This window comes from Pyxicephalus adspersus, chromosome 10 (genome assembly GCF_032062135.1).
Source record: "Pyxicephalus adspersus chromosome 10, UCB_Pads_2.0, whole genome shotgun sequence".
Classification (NCBI taxonomy): Eukaryota; Metazoa; Chordata; class Amphibia; order Anura; family Pyxicephalidae; genus Pyxicephalus; species Pyxicephalus adspersus.
Window position 1 is genome coordinate 32,650,164 of NC_092867.1, and position 23,805 is coordinate 32,673,968.

The 23,805-nt window shown below is 37.0% G+C and overlaps 1 protein-coding gene across 4 annotated transcripts in view; it reads right to left on the reverse strand.

Annotated features, from left to right (window-relative positions):
* Positions 1-23,805, reverse strand: part of LOC140340048 (uncharacterized) — a 115,703-nt gene that overhangs the window by 7,643 nt on the left and 84,255 nt on the right. For all 4 annotated transcript variants that reach the window (XM_072425021.1, XM_072425023.1, XM_072425019.1 and 1 more), the window contains one exon: positions 10,481-10,531. In XM_072425021.1, the coding sequence (XP_072281122.1) occupies positions 10,481-10,531 (51 nt within the window). The remainder of the gene's footprint in view (positions 1-10,480; positions 10,532-23,805) is intronic.

The following is a 23,805-nucleotide window of genomic DNA, read 5'->3' on the forward strand; positions in this document are numbered from 1 at the left end:
ATCCCTTCAAGGCTGACGTTTAGGTAGGTCTAAAAATGTATGTATTCGTAAATCATTACCTGATTTTAATACAATGATTTAGTAATAAATACAGATTAATATAAAAATTATTATTAAAGCAGACCCATATAAAGCAATTCTTAGTGGCTTACTTGCCTTCTTTCATGACATTATTTTACTGGCTGAGTCTGCGAATATTACATTTTTTCTGTCTCAGTTTCAGGTTGTAAATGTTTTAAACATCACAGGAAAAATAATAGCACATAGTTGGGTCCAGAACAGCAGGTGAATGCTCGGTATCAATAAACATCCATGTTTTACTGTCCTAATTGAACATAGTACCAGTATACGGCATTAAACAGGTAAACAGGTTCCGTGCACAAGAGATAAACATTGCAAAGAAGAAACAGAAAAGAAAGACAGCTACCAATTCTGCAAGCACAGCTCTCAAAGAATGCCCAAAGGACTGGGGGGCTGATACCCATTTGCTTTTCTAGCTGTGCTAATTATCTAGATCTCTTTTTTTCCTCCATAATAAAATGATAATGCCCAGTGTTTTTCAGTGACCTGGTTTTCACATTCAGATACCTGCTGATCCAATAAAATGACGGTTCCAAATACATCATACGCTCTATGACAATACCAAATTCAAAATGTGGACCTGCTTCCACAAAACATGATAGCTTTAGTTCCTTTAATTTTTTTATGAAAATTTAGACAACATCAGTCAACCCAGTAATGATTGATGTGGAGCACTAGATTATCTAATTAGATTGAAGAAACTCCACTATTGAAACCTAGTCATTGCAGCCTTGAAAATTAAAAAAAATAATAAAATTTGTGCAGATTTAGCTTTTTTTTTTATAGTCACTAGTCAGATACCAGTTTGATTCTTCCTTTTAACATTTCTAACATACTCATTTTCCATAGTTATGTCCTATCCACAGACAGAACTTGACTACTTACTCAAAGTCTGGTCTTCCATACCATATTAACACCCCATTTATGTACATTAATTTACTCAAATTTTCCCTTTACCATCCCTCATCCATCCTAGGCCACTTACCCCCCTGAGTTATTTCATGGTATTTCATATAGGAACAGTGAAAAGGTTGGGCCTTAGGCAAGCCCTCCTATCAGCTAAATGAAAAGAGTGATATAATGGTTGCACAAAAGATGTCCTAAAATGAAAACCAAAGGCAAAACAACCATCAATGACTTTTAAAGAATGTCCTAACTAGCAAGGAGATGATTGTTGAATAATTTACAAAAACTGAATTCTTAAGAAAAAAAAATAAAAGGTTGTACTGCTGTTTCTTTCATAATGGTGTCAGAACTCCTACAGAACGATGTTGTAAGAATTCATTAAATCTGCTATTTCTCTTTTTTCTAGACAGAGCAAAAAAAGAAAATCAGTTGTTCACGTCATTTGTTACTTATCACCATGTAGAACACAAATGATATGAACTTGTTCAGTAAATCAGCATGTTTACTCGACTTTCCGTCAATGCTAAACCCAGACAGGGATTCACGTCTTCTTTTAATGTTAGGAGACAGGCAAATCGAGCAAGCGGAGTGACTCAGGACTGTATGTTAATGGGTTGGCATGGTAACTTATGATTTTAGTGAAGGCGGGAGAACGCAGCTATTTTTTCCCCTTTTTTTTGACGGCTCTGGTATTCACAGAGTCCTACAAACTGATGATTTTCTCCAGCATTTGCCAATATTAAAAGTACTAATTTTATTAAATGTCAAGACACAATTTTAGGTTACCCTGCGGAAGATCACAGTGCTCTTTTGTTGCTCCATAGAACAGCATGTCCAAAATATATTTAAATAATATCGTGTTATTTCAAGTACAATAGTGCTAATCACAAAAACCTGCAATGTTCGGATTGGTAAGTGTTGTAAAGGTTTGTTTTTGTTCAATTTGCGAACATTAAACTAGCCCTTTTTAGAATAAGAACCTTGTCGGATCTACATATGTATGTAGTGGATACGGCTCAGGCCATAAACTCTATCCTAATTGCAACACTTAGTAATGGCTGTGAAAGGCTTTGAAAGCTTGACTGTGCTTGACACAAATCAAATGGCTGAAAGGTTACAGAAAATGCTGAGTTTGAAGTAAACTGCTTTATTCCAGATACACCAAATAAGTGCTTATTTACTATATTATACCACATACAATTTACCCGCTACAGCAGCTTTGTTATTTAAACAAACCACTCAATACATTGATTATTTAATATATGTGTTAAAATGTTTGATCATGAAACCAGGAGAACAATCAGAAAATGATCCTATACATCAGTAATTTTTAACCTTTTTACAATGACAGACGTCCAATGGACTATCCAATATTTTCCTTTACACTCATCATCAGACTCATCATCATCATCACCATCACCATCACGAGTCTTGTTGAAATTATTCTCCGATATTCATTAAGTTGAACGGAGGTATAAATTTTGGTTTGGAAACCAAAGTTTATAAAAGGGGTATACAACAACTGTGGGCCCATTACAATAAAAACAGACTCCGTGTTGGCTTGTATCTAATGTAAATATTGGAGTGTATGCTTCTTGTCGAGGTAAAGAGCTATCAGTGTTCCAATTATTATTTATATGAAACTGTATTTATATAATGCCAACAAATTACACAGTTCTGTACATTAAATAGGTGACAGACAGATACAAACAATGAAACAGGATTTGGTTGCCAATTAGCTGGTTGTCATCAGGGGAGTTCAGCCTCTTTTGAGACCATCATCCAGTGAAATCTCTGACTCCTATTTACCTTGACAAGCCATTATTTACTTACCAGGGTCTGGAGACCTATTGCTAGTGTACACAGAAGGACCTTGGATAACTAAGTACTGAACCAAACCATATGATAGATGTTTGAGCTGATTTGTTCTGAACCAAACTATACGTCAGATGTTTGGGCTAATTTGGCAATCGGCCCAATTCTGAACACCAATGAAAAGTATGACAAGACAGCATGCCTTTAAAAGGTGATAATAGCTAAGTTTTACTTAACATATTGATAGCTAGAAAAAGAACAGCTGAAAGAAAATAAGGATTTCATCATTATTATTTATTTAAAGTGTAACTTTAAAATTTGGCATCAGGTAGGGCTTTATTGCAGAAAAGGACAGGCAATGTCCATTCTGCAAAAAAGCATTTAAATTATGCAGAGATCCAGCACCGTGACTTTTGGCTTTCATATTCCCTGTTAACAACCCTGGCTGTACACTGAAGAACCTCTATAATGTAACCCATGCCTGTTTGAACAACTAACCCCCTTAAAGCAAATATGTGCTTTGCCTTTCCTGGTTTGTTTTAAAGCAGAACTAAACTCACTTTCCCTAGCTTTTTTTGCCGGCGCTGAATCCTAACCTGGTCCTCTTCCAGCTTCAGCCACCTTGATTGGCCAGGCTGGAATAATGTAACTCCTGCACATCCGCATGGACGTTACATTCAACAAAAGTCTGTGAAAGTAAGTAACTAGCTGTGCAAGTAAGTAACATTGTTTTATTGTCGAATAGAGATAGCATGTGGATATAGTAAATATAGCAGGGGTTCTCCTAAAAGGTATTTCAAGGGTTTCCTCATGTTAAAAAGATTTAGATAAAAAGATCTAGTAATTCATTAGAAACTGCAAAATAACTATGTTCATGTAAATGGAGCATCCCTGCCTAGAAGCCCCTAGTGGTTTTAAATTTTGTTGGGTCTATAATTTACATGTGCAGCAAGCAATGTGCAAAGTTCAGAAATGTTATTCCTGTATATTGAAAATCTGAGAATGATAGATTGTGGATGCAAGGTGGCTAATGAATGCGCTTTGGACTTAATGCATGCTCTCTGCCTTGCTGAGTTTATTCTTTCGGCACATTCCAGTATTCAGGTAATGTACATGAGTACAGTTTTCCAGTTAGCACATAAACCACAATGTGTTTACATTAAGTATTTTCCATCTGAACTATTTTATAGTGAGTTTGATGTTTATAAAACAAGAAAGTCCAAAATGTTATGACTGCTTTATAACTTGTTATAACCGTATTATTATCTGCAGTAGTACTCTTCTCATGGGAGAGGATAAGTGCTCAGGAATCTGTGATTTTTATAAGACAGGACACATCTGTAAACAAGGAAGAGTGGCCATCCTCCAGTGGGCCCAGAAGCAGGTCTTTATTGCATTAATAAATGTATTCAATATGACAAACTGCTCCAGCTGATATGTAATCACATACTCAGGGCTGAACATTCAATGCCGCACAATGTTTTTTTTTTCACTTCCATTTGCTGGTAGGAGAATGCACACAATGTCTGAAGCTGGATTATCTAGAAGGGTTGTTAACATTTTTGTCAGGATATAGTATGTCAGTTTTTACAACTGACAATATTTTGTACACAAAAGGCACGTTTGCTTTGTATGTCTTTCATGCATACATCTGCCTCACTGCTAGTTAAAGGTATTGGACAACGGTGGAAAAAATGTGGTCCATTTTGGCACCACTACTTTAAAAAGTACAAATCATGGAACTTTTTAAAGCCCATCCTAACAAAACCTCCCCACCTCTCTGTAACCGACACCGCATGGGATTGTTGTATCCTGTGTGAAGCAAACCAAAAAAAACCCCAAAAACTCATATTTACTGTCCAGGTGCCTTGACAGTGCTGTTTCTCTGTGGGGGACTGTACATCCAGCACCACCCTAATGCGGTCACTGATCTTTTGGATTCCTGCTAGCTCCTACAACTGTTAAGCTCATTGGAAAAGTTCACGTCAGGCAGGCAGCAATGTGGAGCCCCGAGCAAAACGGGTATAAAGTATGAAAAGGGGAAGAACCTGGCACTAGAGAGTCACATGGATGTCGTTTTAAGCTTCCTTAAGCAATTTGTGCCTTTTAGGTCAGTTTAAGTGACACCAATGATCTTTTTGCCTATCTGTATTTTGTATTGAGCACTGATCAGGCTAGGAAGAGGGGAGGGGGGAGGATGAGAAGAAGGCCTCCCGCTGAGTCCTTCTCCATTGGACAGGTCAGATCACCGACTGATGTCAGGGGACAGCTCAACAGAGACCAAATTATCACCCAAGACAATCACGTATGTTTGTCTTGGGTGATGAAAATCTGGCATTTGTGCATAGCTTTACAGGGAAACACAACCACTGTAACAGCTACAACATGAAGCGAGAACCTGAATACTCATATTTAGTATTCCAATTCTGTATAAAACTTTAGAACCACTTACAGTCACTCACGTTCAGTGAGATTTTCAATGTCAAATTGAAATGTCAAAGTAAAGTAACCAGCTGCACTAGCTGCATGAGACTTATGTAAACAGGTGTCTGGATGTCTGTGCCTCAGTGTTGTTGTTCGGTTTGATACGTCAGTTTGTCACAGCATGCAAAAGTCTATTTGACTAGCACAGAGCTTATTTTCTAGTCACGTTAAAAATCAAAGACGGCAGCAGCTGCCATGTATGAATCCAGTTTACAAAATTAAAAGTGTTAGGGCACAGGGTGATGATCATGGGTGGCAGAGCCAATTTAGAATTTGTATGAACCCAGTATAAGCTAAAAAAATCTTTACTGCAAATAAATGAGCCAATACATAATACATGTCCTTGCATAATAATCTCAGCTGCCTGTATACATGGTCATTTTATAGCCACAGGTATGATCAGCAGCTTAAAAATTAGACATTTTATTTCAACACCATCCCTGACCATTAGTAGTTTGATAAGCTGCTGTATAGCCAGGTAAAAAAAGAAGAAAAGATTGCATATGTAAAAGGGAGCAAAAAGAAACATGGAGGTGGCCATGGCATATTCTCATTCTGCAATCCTTATTCTTTACTGGCTGGTCACTAACTGGGAGCAAATATGCAGATAAAGCTGCGTACACACGTCAGATTTTTCTCACCCGATAATCGGCATCGGCCAGATATCCGGCGAAAACCTGGCGTGTGTACAGTCGGAGTGGTTCATCGTCCGTGGATCCGTCCTGGCGGATCCACGAACGATGAACGACGACCGATCCTAATGCAAGGGAAGGGGGAGAGCGAGCAGCAGGGTGCAGCTCCGTCGTTCTCCCCCTCCCCTCTCCATAGAGCAGAACGGTGCTGTATGTACAGCACCGTTCATGCATCGTGTAGTCCTTTGTCTTTGGAAAGGATCGTGAAAGATCCTTTCCAACGACAAAAATTGCACGTGTGTACGCAGCTTAAGGATGAGCAAGATAATGACTTTTCTTGATCTGTATGCTTGTTCAAGTCAGTGACTTGAATGCTGGAGACAGTACAGTGTGGAAGACCTATGGCAATGGTTTGATATTAGTTTAAACGATTCTGATTGTAAAAAGAATTCATTGGCTGGTTCTGAATTTCTATAGACTTGTATGGTAACGCAAAAACCTGTCAAACATTCCATTGGAGGTAGGAACTTTCTTCCTCTGCAAGGTAGAAACAGAATTTCACTAGAAAAGGAATCATTATATGAGAAAGGGTAAGGGAGGGGCAGGGAAAGGTAGGATTCTGTAGCCCAGCAGGAAAGAACCTGGGCTGGGCTTACAACGCTGCCTGGGATTTCAGTGCGGCACAACTCTCAGCCCACAACAGAAGTTGTGAACTAAATTCCTGGCAGGATGAACAGGTATTTTTCTGTACACGCATTGTTTTTAGAGAATAAAACAGAAAAATACATGTGCTGCAATTTTTCCTTTCCTATTTTCACCCTTATAAGAACTTTTATCATTGTAGTTAACTAAAACTGTACAGGTTTGCCTACTCTTCTAAAAATATATATATTTTTGTCAGCATTTTCTGACAGTATTGTACTCGTGTCAATGGCTCTGCACATCAGGTCTCATATCTGTATTGCAGAAAATTTAGCAGCCATTCAGGTGTTTACTGTTATCTTCCATCTGCTCCACATATGAGAGCTGATAAATGGTTTTTGTTGCTATGAGTGGCATCCCTTCCATCTGCGAGCTTTGACAAATAAAGCTGTATATCCTCAGTAGACAAAGGATTTAGGTAAGGCTGGTGAGATTTTCATAAGCCTAGAGATGGCTACAAATCATTGATTTAAAACACAGTGAATATGCAAGGTAAAGGCAACTGAGAGCTGTAGGCCTCATTCACGGATGACTACCGTTTCCCAGGACAGATTATTACGTTCCATATTTTAATCTCTAAATTGCACTGGGAAAATAAAAGAATTTCCGTGGATGCTGTTGGTAGATCTACAGGAGGTGCTAGGCTACTGAAGATGAGGATGTAACGGTACCTGCTAATTTCCTTCACTTTACCCTTCTGTCATTTGCTGATTGAACTTCTAGCCGGCTCTCAGGGATCAGCAAAGTTTTATCCTTTTTTAATTAAAACCCAAAGCCAGTCAAAACAATTTTAGTTAGAGTGAATATTAACCTAGTAAGTTTTCTTTGCTACCTCGTTTTTGTTGGGGAGATCTGTGTCACCAAACCAGTAGTAAAGGATCGCTCCATTGGGGACTCAGGCAGCAATAGAAATCTGTCAGGACATTACATGATATATTATGATTTTATTGATAGCATCAGTGCTCCAATCAGTAAAACATACAGCAAAAACCGTATGAAGGTTGTAGGCTTTACCCATTGTGTCCTAAAAAATATATTTTTTGGTTGGGTACAAACCTATTCATATTTTAAGAGGTATTATGTCTCACTAAAATCTTTAAAAGAATGCCTGGATAGTACAGCTCCCATCCACATCAATACCACATGTATCTTAGACACCATCTTCCAAAATATGTTGGCAGTTCACAAAGCACAATGCCATCACCGGATGTGTTGTGTGTATGGCCAAGCATATATGAACTCCGAGATGTTTTTCTTGGATCTATATCAAATGTATTGATTTCAAAGGATCTGAAGTTTTTCAGTAATGATAAATTACTGCCTACAGGAGATACTGTTATTTTATAAAGGACCTTAACACCAAAAAAAGTTTTTTGACAATGGAAAGTTGTACAAAATTCCCGGGCACCTTGGTATGATCATAGAGCTCAGTCTACCCAATGCTTCTCTTCGAAGTACATAAAAAGCAGCACTTTGTACTGTACGGTCAATCCTTTCAGCCAAGATGTTTCCATTCTTTGTGTCACTGCTTGCCTTTCCCATGGTGCTGTATTGTGTGTAAGCTCTAATGAGATGCTGAGGTTTAATTGCTCCACAGAGGAAAAGGGCACACCTAATTGCATGCAGAACAATGCGGCACTGTACCACTTAACTCACACTCTGTATTTGTTTAGTCATGTATGTGGCTGGGCAGCTATTACTGTCCATTTCTGCTGATCATTTATGGCAGATATACTGGAAATATATAAGCTGTGTCACACAATTCTAGACAAAGGGCCAAGTTGTGTTCATGAAGACTGCAAGCGCACAATACAAGGCTAAAGGATGAAACTTATTTATTTATACCACTATGGTAAGTATGAATTACTGGAGGAAGAAACTGAAGGTGCACCCAACAGTAACTAACCAGATTGATAGAGAAACCTCGAGGATTCATGGAAAACACCACTACCTTGTTAGAAACTGTACAGGAAAGATGTCAATGAATGCATGCTTGTTTGCAGTCAATAATCAAGCAATATTGCCAGGATGAGTTAGACAACTGTGGAGCCAGTAGCTTTTAGGAACATGTCAATAATTAGAGCTCCATTATTTCTATCCTCACAGCTTATGTTTAGTACATTTGAATGATAATTGCACTTTTACTTAAAAGATTCAGCCCTGTAGAAGGCAGCCAACATGGTGCCAATGATTTTCGATAAATGTACAAAAGCAGAAAGATATCTTCTAGATGCATGGATTCTTGCTATCAAAGCATTATTACCATCCAACTAACACAAACATGGCCAATCTGTCTTCTTCTGTCTTATGTGCTCTGGAGGAATTAAATTGTGCATCATCACCATACAGACTGGACAGCAGTATGAAAATAGTTAAAGTAAAACAGTCACATTAAAGTAGCCAGTTCTCATACTGGTCCCTACCAACTACAAACCTTCGATATATTACCTTTCAGCATTATTTCATTGTTGGAGCCCTGGGTCTGATCTCTGTGTAAGCTCTGTATTGCACACCATTAAAGCTTACAGAGGGAATAACCTGCTTCCCTTCCCCCCTCACATACCTGTGGTGACTGGTCATCTAAGTCCAAGCATTGCATCATATAGTAAAAAGCTAGAGGTCATATGCATCTCAAAGCCAGAAGCAACAAGGAATTCCAACGGTAAAATAAAGCAGTGGGATACCAGTGGAACATGGAGGCTAGCCATCATTGAGCTTCTCCCATGATAGCCTATCTTCTCCAATATAAAACTCTGCATAATTCCCCCAGATGAAAAAGAAGTAAGGAGGCTATACCTACTGCAAGGAATTTTTTTTTTCCTTTATGATCCAAGCTCAGCTTTAAATCTGTCATTCACAAGATTCCAGACATAGGAGATTTGAGCGGAATGGTGAAATCTCTAATGATATTAAATATATGGTAATGTAATTACTGAATAGTCCTCATCAAAATTCATCCATTTATTTTTTGGCAAGATATGAAATAAGAAAGATGCCATTGCTGACCTCTTTGAATCTATGAAGCTTACTTGGCTATCACAATGTCTTATTTCTACAATACTGTTACCAATGGTGAAGAAGTAAGAAAAGAGGACTTATTTCCTTGCCTTTACTTCTGCAAATACTTGTTCTAGCTGCCAGGAATTCACGCTTTACATATTTCATATATTCATTTTATCAGGGTACAAAGTCCTGGTACTGAATTTGGAAAAGTTTACCTATACAGGGATGGTTAGTGTGAAGATCAGGACATGGTTCTGATGCTTTTATGATCTACAAGTCTTAATAACATATCGTTTGCTCCCAAAAGCAACTGACATTTAAAAAAAAATAGCTCATGTATTGTTTAAATAGAAGGTTTAAAAGACGTATAATGTTTGACTTGGTTAAAGCATGCCAAATAGCAATCCATTGTGATTCCAGATTAAAAAAGGGATTCTATTATGAACAAGATGTTTCATACTCATTTAGATTTTCTGGGGGAAAAGTCTGTATTTTTCACCTAAAACACAGATTTGGTCAAGGACATTGTTTTAGTGACTGCAGAAGGTGAAGGTTGACATCACTCACACAATAATGGCATGTGGTTGGCAAGAGAACAAGACTGAAAATAGCAACAATTTAGCAGCAGAAATGCTTTCCTTCTAGGTTACTTCAATAACTTAGACAACAGTATGTCTGAAGGAGAACAATTGGAATAAAATGAAAAACAAGAATTCTATAGATACATTTACAATGTCTGTTTCAGAATCCCTGTTAAGAAGATTTTTTTCTTGCTACTTGTATTTAAGACCAGGGTCACAAGATGAAAAACAATCACTGCACAATTCCATGTTGAAATATGGCAACGTCCACTTTACCTTTGAAATATTACTGGAACGGCTGACTGATCGCCCCAGAGTCTTCTCATTCTGAAACACAATGAAAACAAAAATCATCAGATCTCTCAAAAGATTATGTATAGAGGACAAAAGCCATCAAAACTAACAGTGGCACAAGTTTCTTCAGCTTTATTTTCACCTGGAATATTGTGCTCAGAGATAACACTAAACAATTGCCGTATAATTTATGGATCCTGTTAGTCAAAGTGTTAGACATAAATATCCTGGGAAAACCTTTAGTAACAGTAGGGACTGTTTATTCTATGTCACATAGCCAAAAGCCTATCTGGAAATCACATGGTCTCCTGCTAATGTATGTTTGACGTAATTAAATACAGCAAATCCCTATTTTCAATCAGACACACTATTGGATGTGCAATGGAAAACAAGCAAACTATTATTGTCCATCACTACTTATGTGGAAGTACAGTTTAAATACAGTACATTAGAAAATAAAAATGTCTTTGTGTTCATATATATGAAGATATTATACATAGCAATATTGTTCTTAGAGGATAGAGAAACACTATAAACTTGAAAAAAATTCATATCAGCTGAATATTTTCCAAGTACATTCTTCAAAGTCTTACACTTCATTTTCTGTACATAGCAGCCACAGCTTGAGTACAAAAGCCAGTCCCCTACTTCCCTGCTTCTATGTGGCAAAGAACAACTATTGCTACTTGTGTAGAAGAAGTAGTCTCTTTGCAGCTAGTCTGACCACACCAGTTGTTGAACCAGACCTATAGTGTGCCAATCAGAAAAGCCCATGTCACCTGCTGATTGGACAGCTCCGACTCAGCGTAGACATGCCAGAATGATCACTGCATCCACATTAAGAGCAAAGATCCTTCTGTTCAGCATGCTGGTAATGCTGGTAAGAGAAAGACCTTTCTATTTGAGCTGTGGTAAATGCCATTTGGAGAGTGCAATTTACTGGATGCTACTGGATACCATTTAAAAAAAAAGAGGATGAGGTTTGTAGTCCTGGCATCCCTTCGTATGCTAGATACCTATTTTGCACAATCCTTACAAAAAGAAAAGTTCAGAACATTGGAGGAAAGACTGAATAACCTTTAAAAAGTACTCATTTTAAAAGTTCTATATAAGTTATGTGAACCTTTAGCTGAAGTTAATATTTCAAGAAGATTTATTTTTTATGAGGTTAGAATTTTGCTCTTAAATGTCTGTTTCACAAAGTTACCATGAGTGAACAGATGTTTCATTAAACATATTGACCAGTTAGACCTCTACCTGCCCTTATGCCCACCACTGCACCCCTGGGATACACCGAACTCCTATGTGGTTATGACATAGGTGACAGAAAAATCTCAATCCCTCTGTAGAAGAGGAGAAAATTTACATTCACACAAAGTGTTATCTTTTTTATGACCAAAATTGAATGTTTTCTAAAAAAATGAAAAGGATACAGTTAAACCCCCAGGCTGAAGAGGGTTGGAAATCTTCTGAATGTGAAAATTAAATTCTTCCACTGCAAACCTATCTGGATTTAATCCCCAAGGTAATGCCTACAGGCCATATTTCCTAACCAATAGTTGCAAGTGATGCATGGATCAAGCCAGAACCAGACTGTGTATGACCACCATACAGACCCACAATCACCTACCCAAACACTGCTTTATTATTTGTCTTGTTCTCATATAGATGTGGTTCACTGCATAACAATAGGAGAATAATTCATAGATTCATCAACAACATCATCTGGATACTTTGGGTAACTTCTTGCTTATGTATGGTGTTCCATGTTACAAAAATTGTGTGCCAAACTGGTAGGAGGCCTGTTTTATTCAGCAGACATATTAGTTCGGATGTGGAGTAGCCAGATCTGTTCCCAATTTTCCAGATCTGATTTGGCCAATTACAAAAGATTTATAATGCCTATATCTGGACAATAATGGCTAAGTTTAGAGTACGGGGAGTACAAGCAATAAATGCAAGGAGGATCCAAAAGACTGTATAGTATAAAAGAAACAAAAAATGTATGTAACGTTGTTGGCCTGTGAATATAATGGGTAATCCTGCCTAAAAAGTAGACATTATTAAGTAATACCCAAGAACATATATGTAATATATTTCAGCCCACCAGCCCCCTTTAAATATGGTGGCAACATTAGGTTTCTCTGCAGAAGAAGAACATTTTTGCCAGAAAACAGTACAGAAATGCAAAATCAATTTTAAGCATTAACTACTAATACCCCATCCCCATGTAAAGGAGAACAAAGGCAGACATGTTTAAATCCCAACGCTTGGTGAAAACCATGGCTTTCTCCATAGATACAATGAAAGAAAGAGTGAAGCCACCCAGGGACAGGAAGGGGATAATCCACATGATAGACAGGTATACATAACAAGAAAAAGCCAAAAAAAAATGCAGCTTCATAACCTAAGGACAGGTAAGTGACAATATCTTTAATTTTTGGTTTTGGGCTAATATACACTTTACAGGGCACATTCTAGCATTAGATCCTCTTAGCATAATAGCATGATACAAAGGGTGACGCATACACAAAAGGGCATTATTCAGATGTGCCTAGGGCAGGATAATATCTATATATAGCTTTGTTCAATCCCCTTTTCTAATAATCCATTACTAGCATCGTTCATCAAATAGGACTATTACCAATTCCTTACAGACAAAGATTATTATGTACATAGTACAACACAATTGTGCTTCTTGCTCTTTGTTAGCCCTGTAAAGCCAGGCCATCATCACAAAGAATCAAGTTAATTCAATTCCACTATTACTATGGAAATAATTACATTAATAACTCTTCTTGATGCAGCACAAACTACAGCTCAGACCCTGCACCCTAAATGACTCAGAAACAGACCTTTACCTGTTTGTTCTTCTTAAAACAAAGCAGGAATGGAACTTTAACATTCATATAGGATCAAATGCTGATGTTGAGTTCTGAGCAATGCTTCCTCTAGGCCACACATGCAATTAACCTCCGTTAAGAACATCACTTTAATTGCCAAAAGTTTGCATTTATAAACCAGCTCTTGGGAATTTGCTGCTTCCAAAGCACACCATGTCTTCTCCTCATTTCCATATTCAAAACCTCCTATTAATTGTACATAGTGCAGATAAAATAACAATCTTTAAACAACAGGTAGTTTGACTTAATCGCTGGAGTGAAAAATATTATTTCTTATGCCAACTAATTAATTTAGCTGGCACAGCACATTGGAAAATATGCATGCTGGGTTATATGAGGCAAAATAAAGGGAATTACAAAAAATAAAATTCCAAAATGATAATTGGCCCAAAGTACCGGGGATTCAGCAAGTCTAGCCACAAAGCCATTATGTTTCGTAAAATCTGTCACTGACACAATAATACATTAATATAAGTGAAGAGTAGCCAGAGGAAAGCCAAAAAATGATTTTCTCAAAGTTAAGATATATAAGAAAATAACAATGGATCATATAGACTTTAAAAAAGGTCAATATTAAACCTAAATTTTAAATAGCCTGATAGCCAATATATACCTATGACACAATCTATGCCACGCGAAGAGGCAGCCTCAAAATGGTTAAATGGACTGGATAGCTGGTTTATTTTTGTCTTTTGTTATGTCAGCCAGACCCTTTAAATGTGCTGATAAATGAATTTATACAAACTGTTTGTGCTTGAGTAAGTAAAGATGAAATGACCTCGGATGTCACCTTAGCCGACATTAAACAGTCACCTATAATTGAATTATGCTATTCTGCTGTATTGTAATAAACAGACATTACCTTGAACTAAACAATATATTTCTTGGAAGGTTTCTCACATTATAACTTAGTGGCACATTGTTCTAGAGTATGACTTTTTTCAATCTGACGGACTATATGACATTCCTAAGCTGCTCATTGTCATTCCATGCAGCAGAGTTGATTTTGGCATCAATGAAAGAGTAAGCAATAAATCCGCTCCTATTCTCTGCCTGAAACTGTTAAAGAACAACTCTAGGTGACAAAGTGACAAAGTAAGTCAATGTACTATCCAGGAAACATTAAAACTGAGCTCAACTTGCAAAGTACAGTCTGTTTGCTTTAGAGATCTTGTCAGGTCTCCAAAATAGTTAAATCCTGTAGTCCCCTATAATAGAAGGTATCATATACTCACCTGTCCCGTGACACATTTGCCCGATTTTCCTCTATTTCCGCACTGCAGCCTCGGAAGACCTCTTCAGCATTCTACAATATCAGAATTGTTGGATGCTCATGTTTGCCACAATGTGCTGGCCCCCTGTATCACTACATGCACTGACCCCCTGTATCACTACAGGGAACACTAATTTTGTAAATAATATAAATAATACCAGGGTACTAGGTATTGTGTTTTGAAGTGGCCACTGAATACCTTGAGTACTTTGCCTAATAGGGTGACAATGCAGAATCACAATTAGAAGACATGTATTGCCATATAAAAACAGTAAGACAAGAACCTTTATGAAGGGATCACCGGGCATAATTGAAAAGAAAACTGCAAAGTTTAAAATATTGGAAATTAACCGTACCCTACATTTTTAATGACAGCTGAAAAGCCAACCATAAAACTTTCACTAAACTTTTCTAAATAGATTCAGATATCATCATTTTTAATGCTATATTACTTTGGATGAATGTAAATCTGGACCTTGGGAAAAGCCAACAAGTATGTGATTAGATGACCTAGAAACATCCCTGGGAGAAATGTATTTAAATCCAAGAGGATGTAATTACAGATAAAAAATTTGGTAAGCTTAATTTCAGGACATGAAATTTCTTTTTTTTTGCAATGAGATACCTAGCCAAGTCCATTATTCAGGTCCCTCACCAGTTTCTGGGTATGGGGGTAAACTAATCCAATACAGCAGATGTGCCCACGTGAGCTGGCCCCTGACACTCCTCTTGTACTGACTTTTCTTTTGGATTCTGAGAGGACACCACTGCTAACCAGCCAATAGAATCAGAACAGAAAAGCCTAAAGAATGAAAAATCAAATGACTTCAGTTTTTAGTAAGTAAAAAATGCTACTGTCAGCAATCAGTTAAAAGGGGGTTGGGGAAATAGTGGGGACCAGAGATAAGCTTTAAAATGATTCTATGCAATGGTATCTATAAAATGCCTTAATCAAACTGTGTTTTGCCCCACCAACTCTATTGATGCATGGATAACCACCATTCCTGGCTTTCCTGACAGTTTATATTCTCACTGCTGCTTATTAAACCCTAATGATTCAGGCTTTATATACAAAGACTTTTTGTAACAGCATAGCCTTACATATTCTAATTGGTTTTATTACTATCTATGTGATTCTGCCTGTAGATTAAAGTAGTAAGATTACTTTTCTTAAATTGGCGAATTTCCAATTATCACCTTGTGGAATAAAACTAATATACCACATCTCTGTGTCCAGAGTGGCAAGCTAATTAAGCTCTTTAGCTATGACAAATCATTTACCAGAGAATCAAGCCTTTTACCTTTATTAGTATTTCTCACTAACAGTCAGACGCTTGGAAAAATGCCAATGACAATATAATGCATAACTTTACCTATTCATAAAAGATAATACTAACACAAGATCAGACATCAATCTATAGAAAGAGTCTGTCTTGTACCAGACTTGCTTTTTTATTTAGTCAGAAGACTTCTTTGTATCGTGAAGATATGCTGAAGACACTTATCTTTTATTTTACCTGAATATTTCTGACTGTAGAATATTACTTTTTGGTGAAGGAGACTTAGCATGTCTGCTAAAAAAAAAAAAAAAAATTCTAGCAATTTACTTTTTATGTACATCGACTACAGCATATGTGCAATGCAGTGTAAGATCTTAGCTTCTGTAAGATGTCTACAGTGCAGTAGAGTCTCGGGATAATGAGAGAAAATCTCTCGAAAATAGTGGTTAGAACTGCCAGGACAGAGGACTTAAGCTACGTACACACTTCCAATTATTATCGTCGCAAAACGAACGACGAACGTTCCTGCACGATATATATGAACGATCGTATAGCACCGATAGTGCACATAGAGGTAACGACACGATCGTTCGTAGATATTGTACACACAATAGATACGATCGTTTAAGCGATAGAGGAACTATGTGCACGACAGGAAAGTGAACGAACGTTCGTTCATTACGCATGCTCAGACCATGGACGATCAACGAACGACTGTACACATGAACGATGTTCAACGATCGTCGTCCAATCCGATCCGCCGGTCCGGTCGTTCGTTTCCAGCGACTTTCCTCGTTCGTCGGCGTCGTTGGTTACTTTTTTACGAACGATTTTTTGCCCAATCGATCATTCGTCGTTCGATTGGAACGATAAAAATTGGAAGTGTGTACGCACCTTTACTCATCATCTTCAGACCTTGTAAATGCAGGGTCTGCTTGAACTGTCCCTGATGTACAATATTGCCACCACTAAACTGTAAACTCTTTGTTGTACCATAATACCACCCTGTGATCCTGTTCAACACTTTATGCTGTACCATTATGTTGCCCCTGTAATCCTTGCCAATAGTCCTTGGCCGTACCATACTGGTGGTCTGCACCCTACTGGACCTCTTCTTTGCTCCAGTACAAGTACCGTTTCACGGGGAAGGCAATGTCCCTTCTGGAATAATGCACCGTACCTGCCTGACCCCCCTGGGTTTCTGGCATCAAAGCGGGGCTAACATTGTCTGAGGGAGGACGAAGAGAAGGAAGATGGCTGGAACGTGGATAGGTGAGCCGCACAAATTTAGTTTCCTTTTCATCCTGCATCCTGCTGTTCTTCTCTAGGTGTCATTAGGAAAGGAATTGGAAGAACACAGACTATAATGTTCACCCTGCTCTACAATGACCAAGTTTTCAAAGAATTGTCTTTCAGAAACATATATTCAGCTTTCCATGTTCTGGCTTACATAGCTTACTTGTGTGGCTTACATAGCTTACTTTCCTTTCTAAAACATAGCCAGTGACATAAATAGTCTGGTCAATAGGTTATCCTGCAGATTACTGGTAAAAAAAGTCCAATACTGACATTCCTTCTAATGAAATAACAACAGGAACTGAATTTGTTAGCTTGAAAATGGGAAACCACCAGTTGTATTACACAAATGTTGAACAATTGAAGAATTTTCTAAATTCCAGCTAAAAATGGCATAGAAATATTTTCCACATCATTATAACCACCCTAAGCTTCTGCCCTTTTCCTATATTATAACTGGTATCATATGTATTTGTATAGCATCCAAAGCTGTAAACACTACAGTTCAATCTTGCTCCAGATTACTGTAGCTTTCAGCATTAAAGTAATATTGTTTGATCAAAAAAGCATGACTGATGATTATGATGACAGCTTATAACAGATTGTAAAAAACAAAAACAAACAAATAAACAGTTTTAATACTTTATAGTAGGATCCTACAAAAAGTGAAAGAGAACTTACCCTTTAATATTAATTGAAAGCTCAACTAAACTTTCAGTTCAAACCAGCTGAAAGCATTGCAGGTGCATCAAACCGATACGTGCAAAAACATGATATGTGCTCTGGGGAGACGGAGCTAGGGAGAACAATATATTTTATATATATATATATAACAAGGAGGGTACGCTTTCCCAATTGTAACATTACAGGTCTGATTTGGGGATGTTAGATCTTTATAGAGATGCCACTATTGATAACATAGGTTGAGGGTCAGTCTTTCTACTCAATGTAACTACTTTTTTGCAGTGTAGGGTTAGCACCACTGCAATGTTATTTTTTAAATTTGGAGTTATTTTAGCATGCTTTCCCCAAATTTATAATCATGAAAGGCACATAAAATACAGACCACAGATGCAGATCTAGCAAGCCCTAGGAACCCTAGGATTCCACAAGATCCTAATATTAGTTAGATAGAAATCTGCCAAAGGCATTATCTTTTTTGGGAATGAGGACAAATTTTCATTCAAAAATGCAAACTCTGCAGAGTGCAATCGATTGAATCTGCAATCTTGGTACATCAAGTTCTACATCTTTCAGTTTTCTCCTAAAGGTATAACACTGTGTCCAGAATGTTTCAATTTTACAAAATAGAATTTGTCATTATTCTTTATTATATTCAGCCAAGGTTCCTTTTCAGAAATAATAGTTGGCTGTGGTCAAAATATTTCTATCCCCTTTTATTTTATCCAACATACATTAGGATGCACTTAGGTTAAAAAAATATGATCACCCATTATTGATCTTCCCATCTTTAAAGTGCCTCAGTAATATCTGCATATTCTTTTATGGCTTATCCTGCAAGGTATGGCTTTGTAAGGAGCTAGTGCTGACATTATTTACTGCTGACCCACCAGCAATTACTGTCACACACTTTTGCATGGTCCCTAGTGAGCATTCCACAGTTCTAGGGGACAAGTTATACATTTACTAGTTTATGTTAATTTATCATGGATCTAATGGATCAGCATGCTTGTATCCATTCATGAAACCTTATATTTATTTATAGTTCCTATACTCTATGTACCATGTAAAGAAAAATTGTAAGGGGCAGCAGCTGATCTTTCCCTATTACTGACTTGACTTATTTCACACTGTGCTTCTGGGTTGGAGGCAGCCATATTGAGGGAGGCAGGGCTAGCTTTCTCTTGACACCCTCCAGAAAGCAGAACAGTGAGATCACCTAATAGAACTCTGGATCTCCTGACACTAGCAGTCAGTGCCTTGGATTTGCAGATCTACATCTCTGACACTGTAGGTTTAGGAGTACCTAGGCTGCTACACGCCGCACTATTCAAGCCAAAGGTATTGCATTGCTAAGGCACATTTAACATTTTAAAATGTTCCCTATACTATAAAAATAATCTTTAAATACAACTTTAAAGGCTTAGTCCTAATTAGCCTTAAGCAAAAGTTTACAGCTTTTCACTTGTCAAATACTTGGCCTAACTTTGAAATGAAACATTTCCTTGATGGAAGCCGCTGAGTTTAGGAAACCCCACCGATGATTATCAACAAATAAAATGGGACATGCGTTTGAAGCAGTATTTTATCAGTCCTTAACATTTGCCTTAATAGGGTGTATCGGAAAATGGCTTCATAACATTATGAAACAACTGAATTCTTGCTTGTTACACAATAAAAGGAAACTTAAAGTTAAAGGTCATCCAAATAAAATTATAAACTGCTAGCTAGAAATAAAGAAAGTTTAGTGCATGCTATATATCCACATACACAAGCTATCTGTACAGGTATTTGAATGACCTCTAAATATCCAAAGTTAAGTAATCCCCAGACAAAAGAAAATTCAATAGGGAATGTAATTTTTTTCTGATTCAGATTTCACATGACAGTTGTTTGTTAGAATTACAATCTAGTCCTTTTAAACAAAATGACTTAACTTTATACCCTAAAAGTGGACCTTCAGCAGTTTTGGTTTAACTCTATTTTCTTTCCTTTGCCTCCCTCTTCTAAAACCAGCTATCAAATTATTGTTTTAAAAAATGTTGTTCCTTTTATCAAGGGTACTTAGCTCATATTTACCTTTGATTCCTGGGACATGTAGGTAGATATTTGTGATTTTATGCTTGTGTATCTATTACATCTAAAACATAAGCGCAAGTTCCAGAGAACCATCACTGGATCCATTGTATTAGTAAGTTTGTTGGGTGGTGCTAGAAGTAGATATTTTAGAATTTGGGTAGGTAAAGATTTATTTAAGGTCCCTTGACTCATGAAAGGGCAGCTTGGTCTGTTTTAGGGATGTAAAGACGAACGGCCCTAAAATTACTGTGACAAGGCAAATTGTTGTAAACATGTAATTTATTGGAACCAAGCTCAGGGTTTAAAGTCTAAAGCCTCACTTTAAAAAATGCACAATCTGACAAGTGGTTATTGCAGAAATGGGCATGTAATGTACCCCAGGGTTCAGTGTTGTGACCTTTACTGTTTAACATCTTTATAAATAATATAGAGTTTGGGATTAAAAGTACCATTTCTGTGTTTGCAGATGACACCAAACTATGTAATGGAATTAAGTCCATACAGGTTATCTATAATCTACAAGCAGACCTGGATGTACTGTTTGATTGGGCAGCCAAGTGGCAAATGACATTTAATATATAAAAATGACATTTAATGACATTTATTATATAACAATTATGCACTTGGGAGCTAACAACATGCATGCCTCATACTGTCTAGGGGGAATAGATTTGGGGGAGTCAGAAATGGAAATGGATCTGGAGGTTATGGTAGATCATAGACCTAATAACAGCATGCAATGCCAAGCTGCAATATCTAAAGCTAGCAAAGTACTTTCTTGTATTATAAGAGGAATAGACTGCAGAGATGGAGACATAATCCTGCCCCTGTACAAAGCATTGGTCACTAACCTATAAGGCTATATAAAACATAAAGACAACAATAAAACAATAGGTACCCACTACATTAGTCAACATCAAATGTATATGCAGATAACAGAGAGTAACAATGGGTAAACTAGAAAAGTACAAAATTTAATGCAAGTGCAAAATCCAAAGTGAATATACATGAGAATAAATTAGCAGAGCACAGCGCAGAGCATTATATTCTTGGAAAATAATTTACCAGGGAAGCAGAAATTTGCCACGTCATATAGTAACAGTAGAACAAAAATTAGAGAAGAACACAAAATTCTAATGCTTCTGTTGTAGTCATATTGGAGAAAAATAAACTGCAGTACCCATTAGGTAATTTCAGTAATTTTTTTAAATGGTGGGTTGTTGTATATCTTGAACAGTCATGTGACTGGCACGGCAGTTAAGGGGTTTTTACAATGGCTTGTTGTGAAGGTTATAATTCTATAACCAGTCAATGGGTTTTAAAATGAATGTCCAGCACTCAAATTTTGGGAGCCATTTGATGACCAAAGAAAAATGTTCCCTAGCCAATGTACATCCACAAGCTGTGTGGTTCCCATCCATCACACCTTAAATCCCACCCAAATCAAAACTAGTTTTAGACATAGGAATAGCCAGACAATGATTTCTGTAACACTACACAGCACAAAGCAAAGTGAATGTTTCACTGAAAAAGCCACTAGCATTGTGTCATTCAGCTCAGTTTGCCATTTCTCACTCAATCAGTCTGGGAGGGGATCAGACATTAATATTGTGATGCTCCTTTTACTTACAAGGTTTAAAAGTGACTTTCAATTCCTAGACTGGCTTAAGTGTCTTCAGAAATCTGCCAGAATTTACCCACGTATGCTTACAGGCATAAATCTGACCAAGTCTTGTGCTCACAGGCATCAAACTTTCAACGCTTCGTACATATTGTCGAGTTCAACTAATGAGTTTATGAGAAATGACGTCATCCAAAATAAAGTTAGGAAAATACTTTGCTGTATGTAATGCTGTTAAACCATGGACTGAAATGGCTTGTGACAAAAGACAACAGGATGCACTCTATAACTTTTTTCTACTGACAAGCATTTCTATTTATTGCTTTTATACAGAGGAAAATGTACCCAATTAACAGCGTCCTGGAAAGATGGATAGCTGGTTCAGTAGCTGCTTCCATTTAATGAATGCGCTCACAGTAAACAGGTAATGAACGGGTCACAGGCCAAACTCAAGTTTTGGTGACCAAACACAGCACTTATTAGCAGTATAAAACTTTTTAGTACTGCCTAAAGTGAATAGAATATAATGACTTTCTTAGGAGTATTTAAAAGCATTTCTGAATATTTAAAGTGCTCATGGTCACAGAAACCAAATAAATTGTTGTAAAGGACCCTGTAAACTTTAAATAGAAAATGGAGCAAGCAATGTCATCAATTTTCAATGCATTAATGTCACAAAATACGATCAGAACATGTCTTCATGGCATTATGTTTAGTTTGGGGACAGGTAGATGACCCACTGCCTGTAAAGCATTTTAGGACAGCTGACAGTCTATTGCCAAGCCATATTTTAGAACAACTAAGCCTTTTAAAACTAAATGCCTACAGTAACTTGTATTTATACATAAATATTAGGATTTCCCATACTTTTTGGTTAAAGATTTGTTTGGTATATCACGGTAGGTCCCATCTGTACCACATCCCAAGTTTACACTCAACAACCAATAAATTCGACTTTAAAGGTACATAATTAAAATTATAATCATACCTTTTTTACATATAATTACACAGAAAACCATACATGACTATGATTACATATTTTTTGTTTTATCATATGGGCATATGTTTCTTGACGCGTTGCGCACAAACTGCTTCATTCATCATTCAATGTATCTGTGATTAAACAGATCTTTATATTACCCAAATTTCAACAATTTCAAATATGTAAATTAAACAGCTTAAATCAGCATTTATCAAATCAAAATCATTATAATTTTTTTGCCTAAAACAATCCACAATGTGGTGAATCTTGGCAATGCCAAAATTCACCACATTACTTGCTCAATGGACACTTATATGTCCAATTTTTGTAGGGTGTAGAGATCTATATAAAAGGAGATTGGGAGAGAATCATCTTTAAAAAAATATGGAAACGCTGAGCTGCTGTACTTATTTTTGTATTCTAGTACCCCCAACATGAATGAACATCACATAGAATGGTAAAATCGGTGACGCGCTTTAATGTGCTATGATATAAAAATCCTAATTACAACAAAACCTTGGTATTACGATCCGTGAATAGATGCCTGATTCTGTCTGTAGGTTGGTAAATAAACCCCCCTTACCAAACTATGTAAAACATTTAAATTATGGAGGGAACAATAAAAGGGAACAGTGCAGAATTGAGCATGAGGTCTCTAGTGAGAGGTAGTGACAAAATGAAGGACCTTGCATAGGACTCAAGGCTCCATAGTGGTCACACGATGCCAATTGGCTAAACCATTAGACATTCTAGAGCTGAAAACAATGCTAATGGTATTTTGTAAACTTAAATTTCAACCAAAAAAAAAACAAACCACAGAATACCATGTTTAGGATGTCCAATTGTTTAAAATGCTGGTCAGTTTTTAGAAATACTTTCCAATTTTAAAATGAAGATGAAATTTGTTGTGTATCTTTAAAGGAAGAATGATTTTAGCTGGAATTCCCAGTGCTTAAAAAGATTTATCCCTAGAGAATATCTTTGCCCATGCCGTTACCACGGTAACATCAGACACCAGAGATTAGGAAGACTTCAGTAAAATATGCATATAAAAGGAATAAAAGACTTATAGGAAGATGTGATCAATAAAAAATGCAAATTATAGCCAAAGCTGGCTTTGTATAGCATCCCATTTGGATTTGTAGTATCTTGTAGCACCCAAAAAGAAAAACTCCACTACTTTGTGATCCTT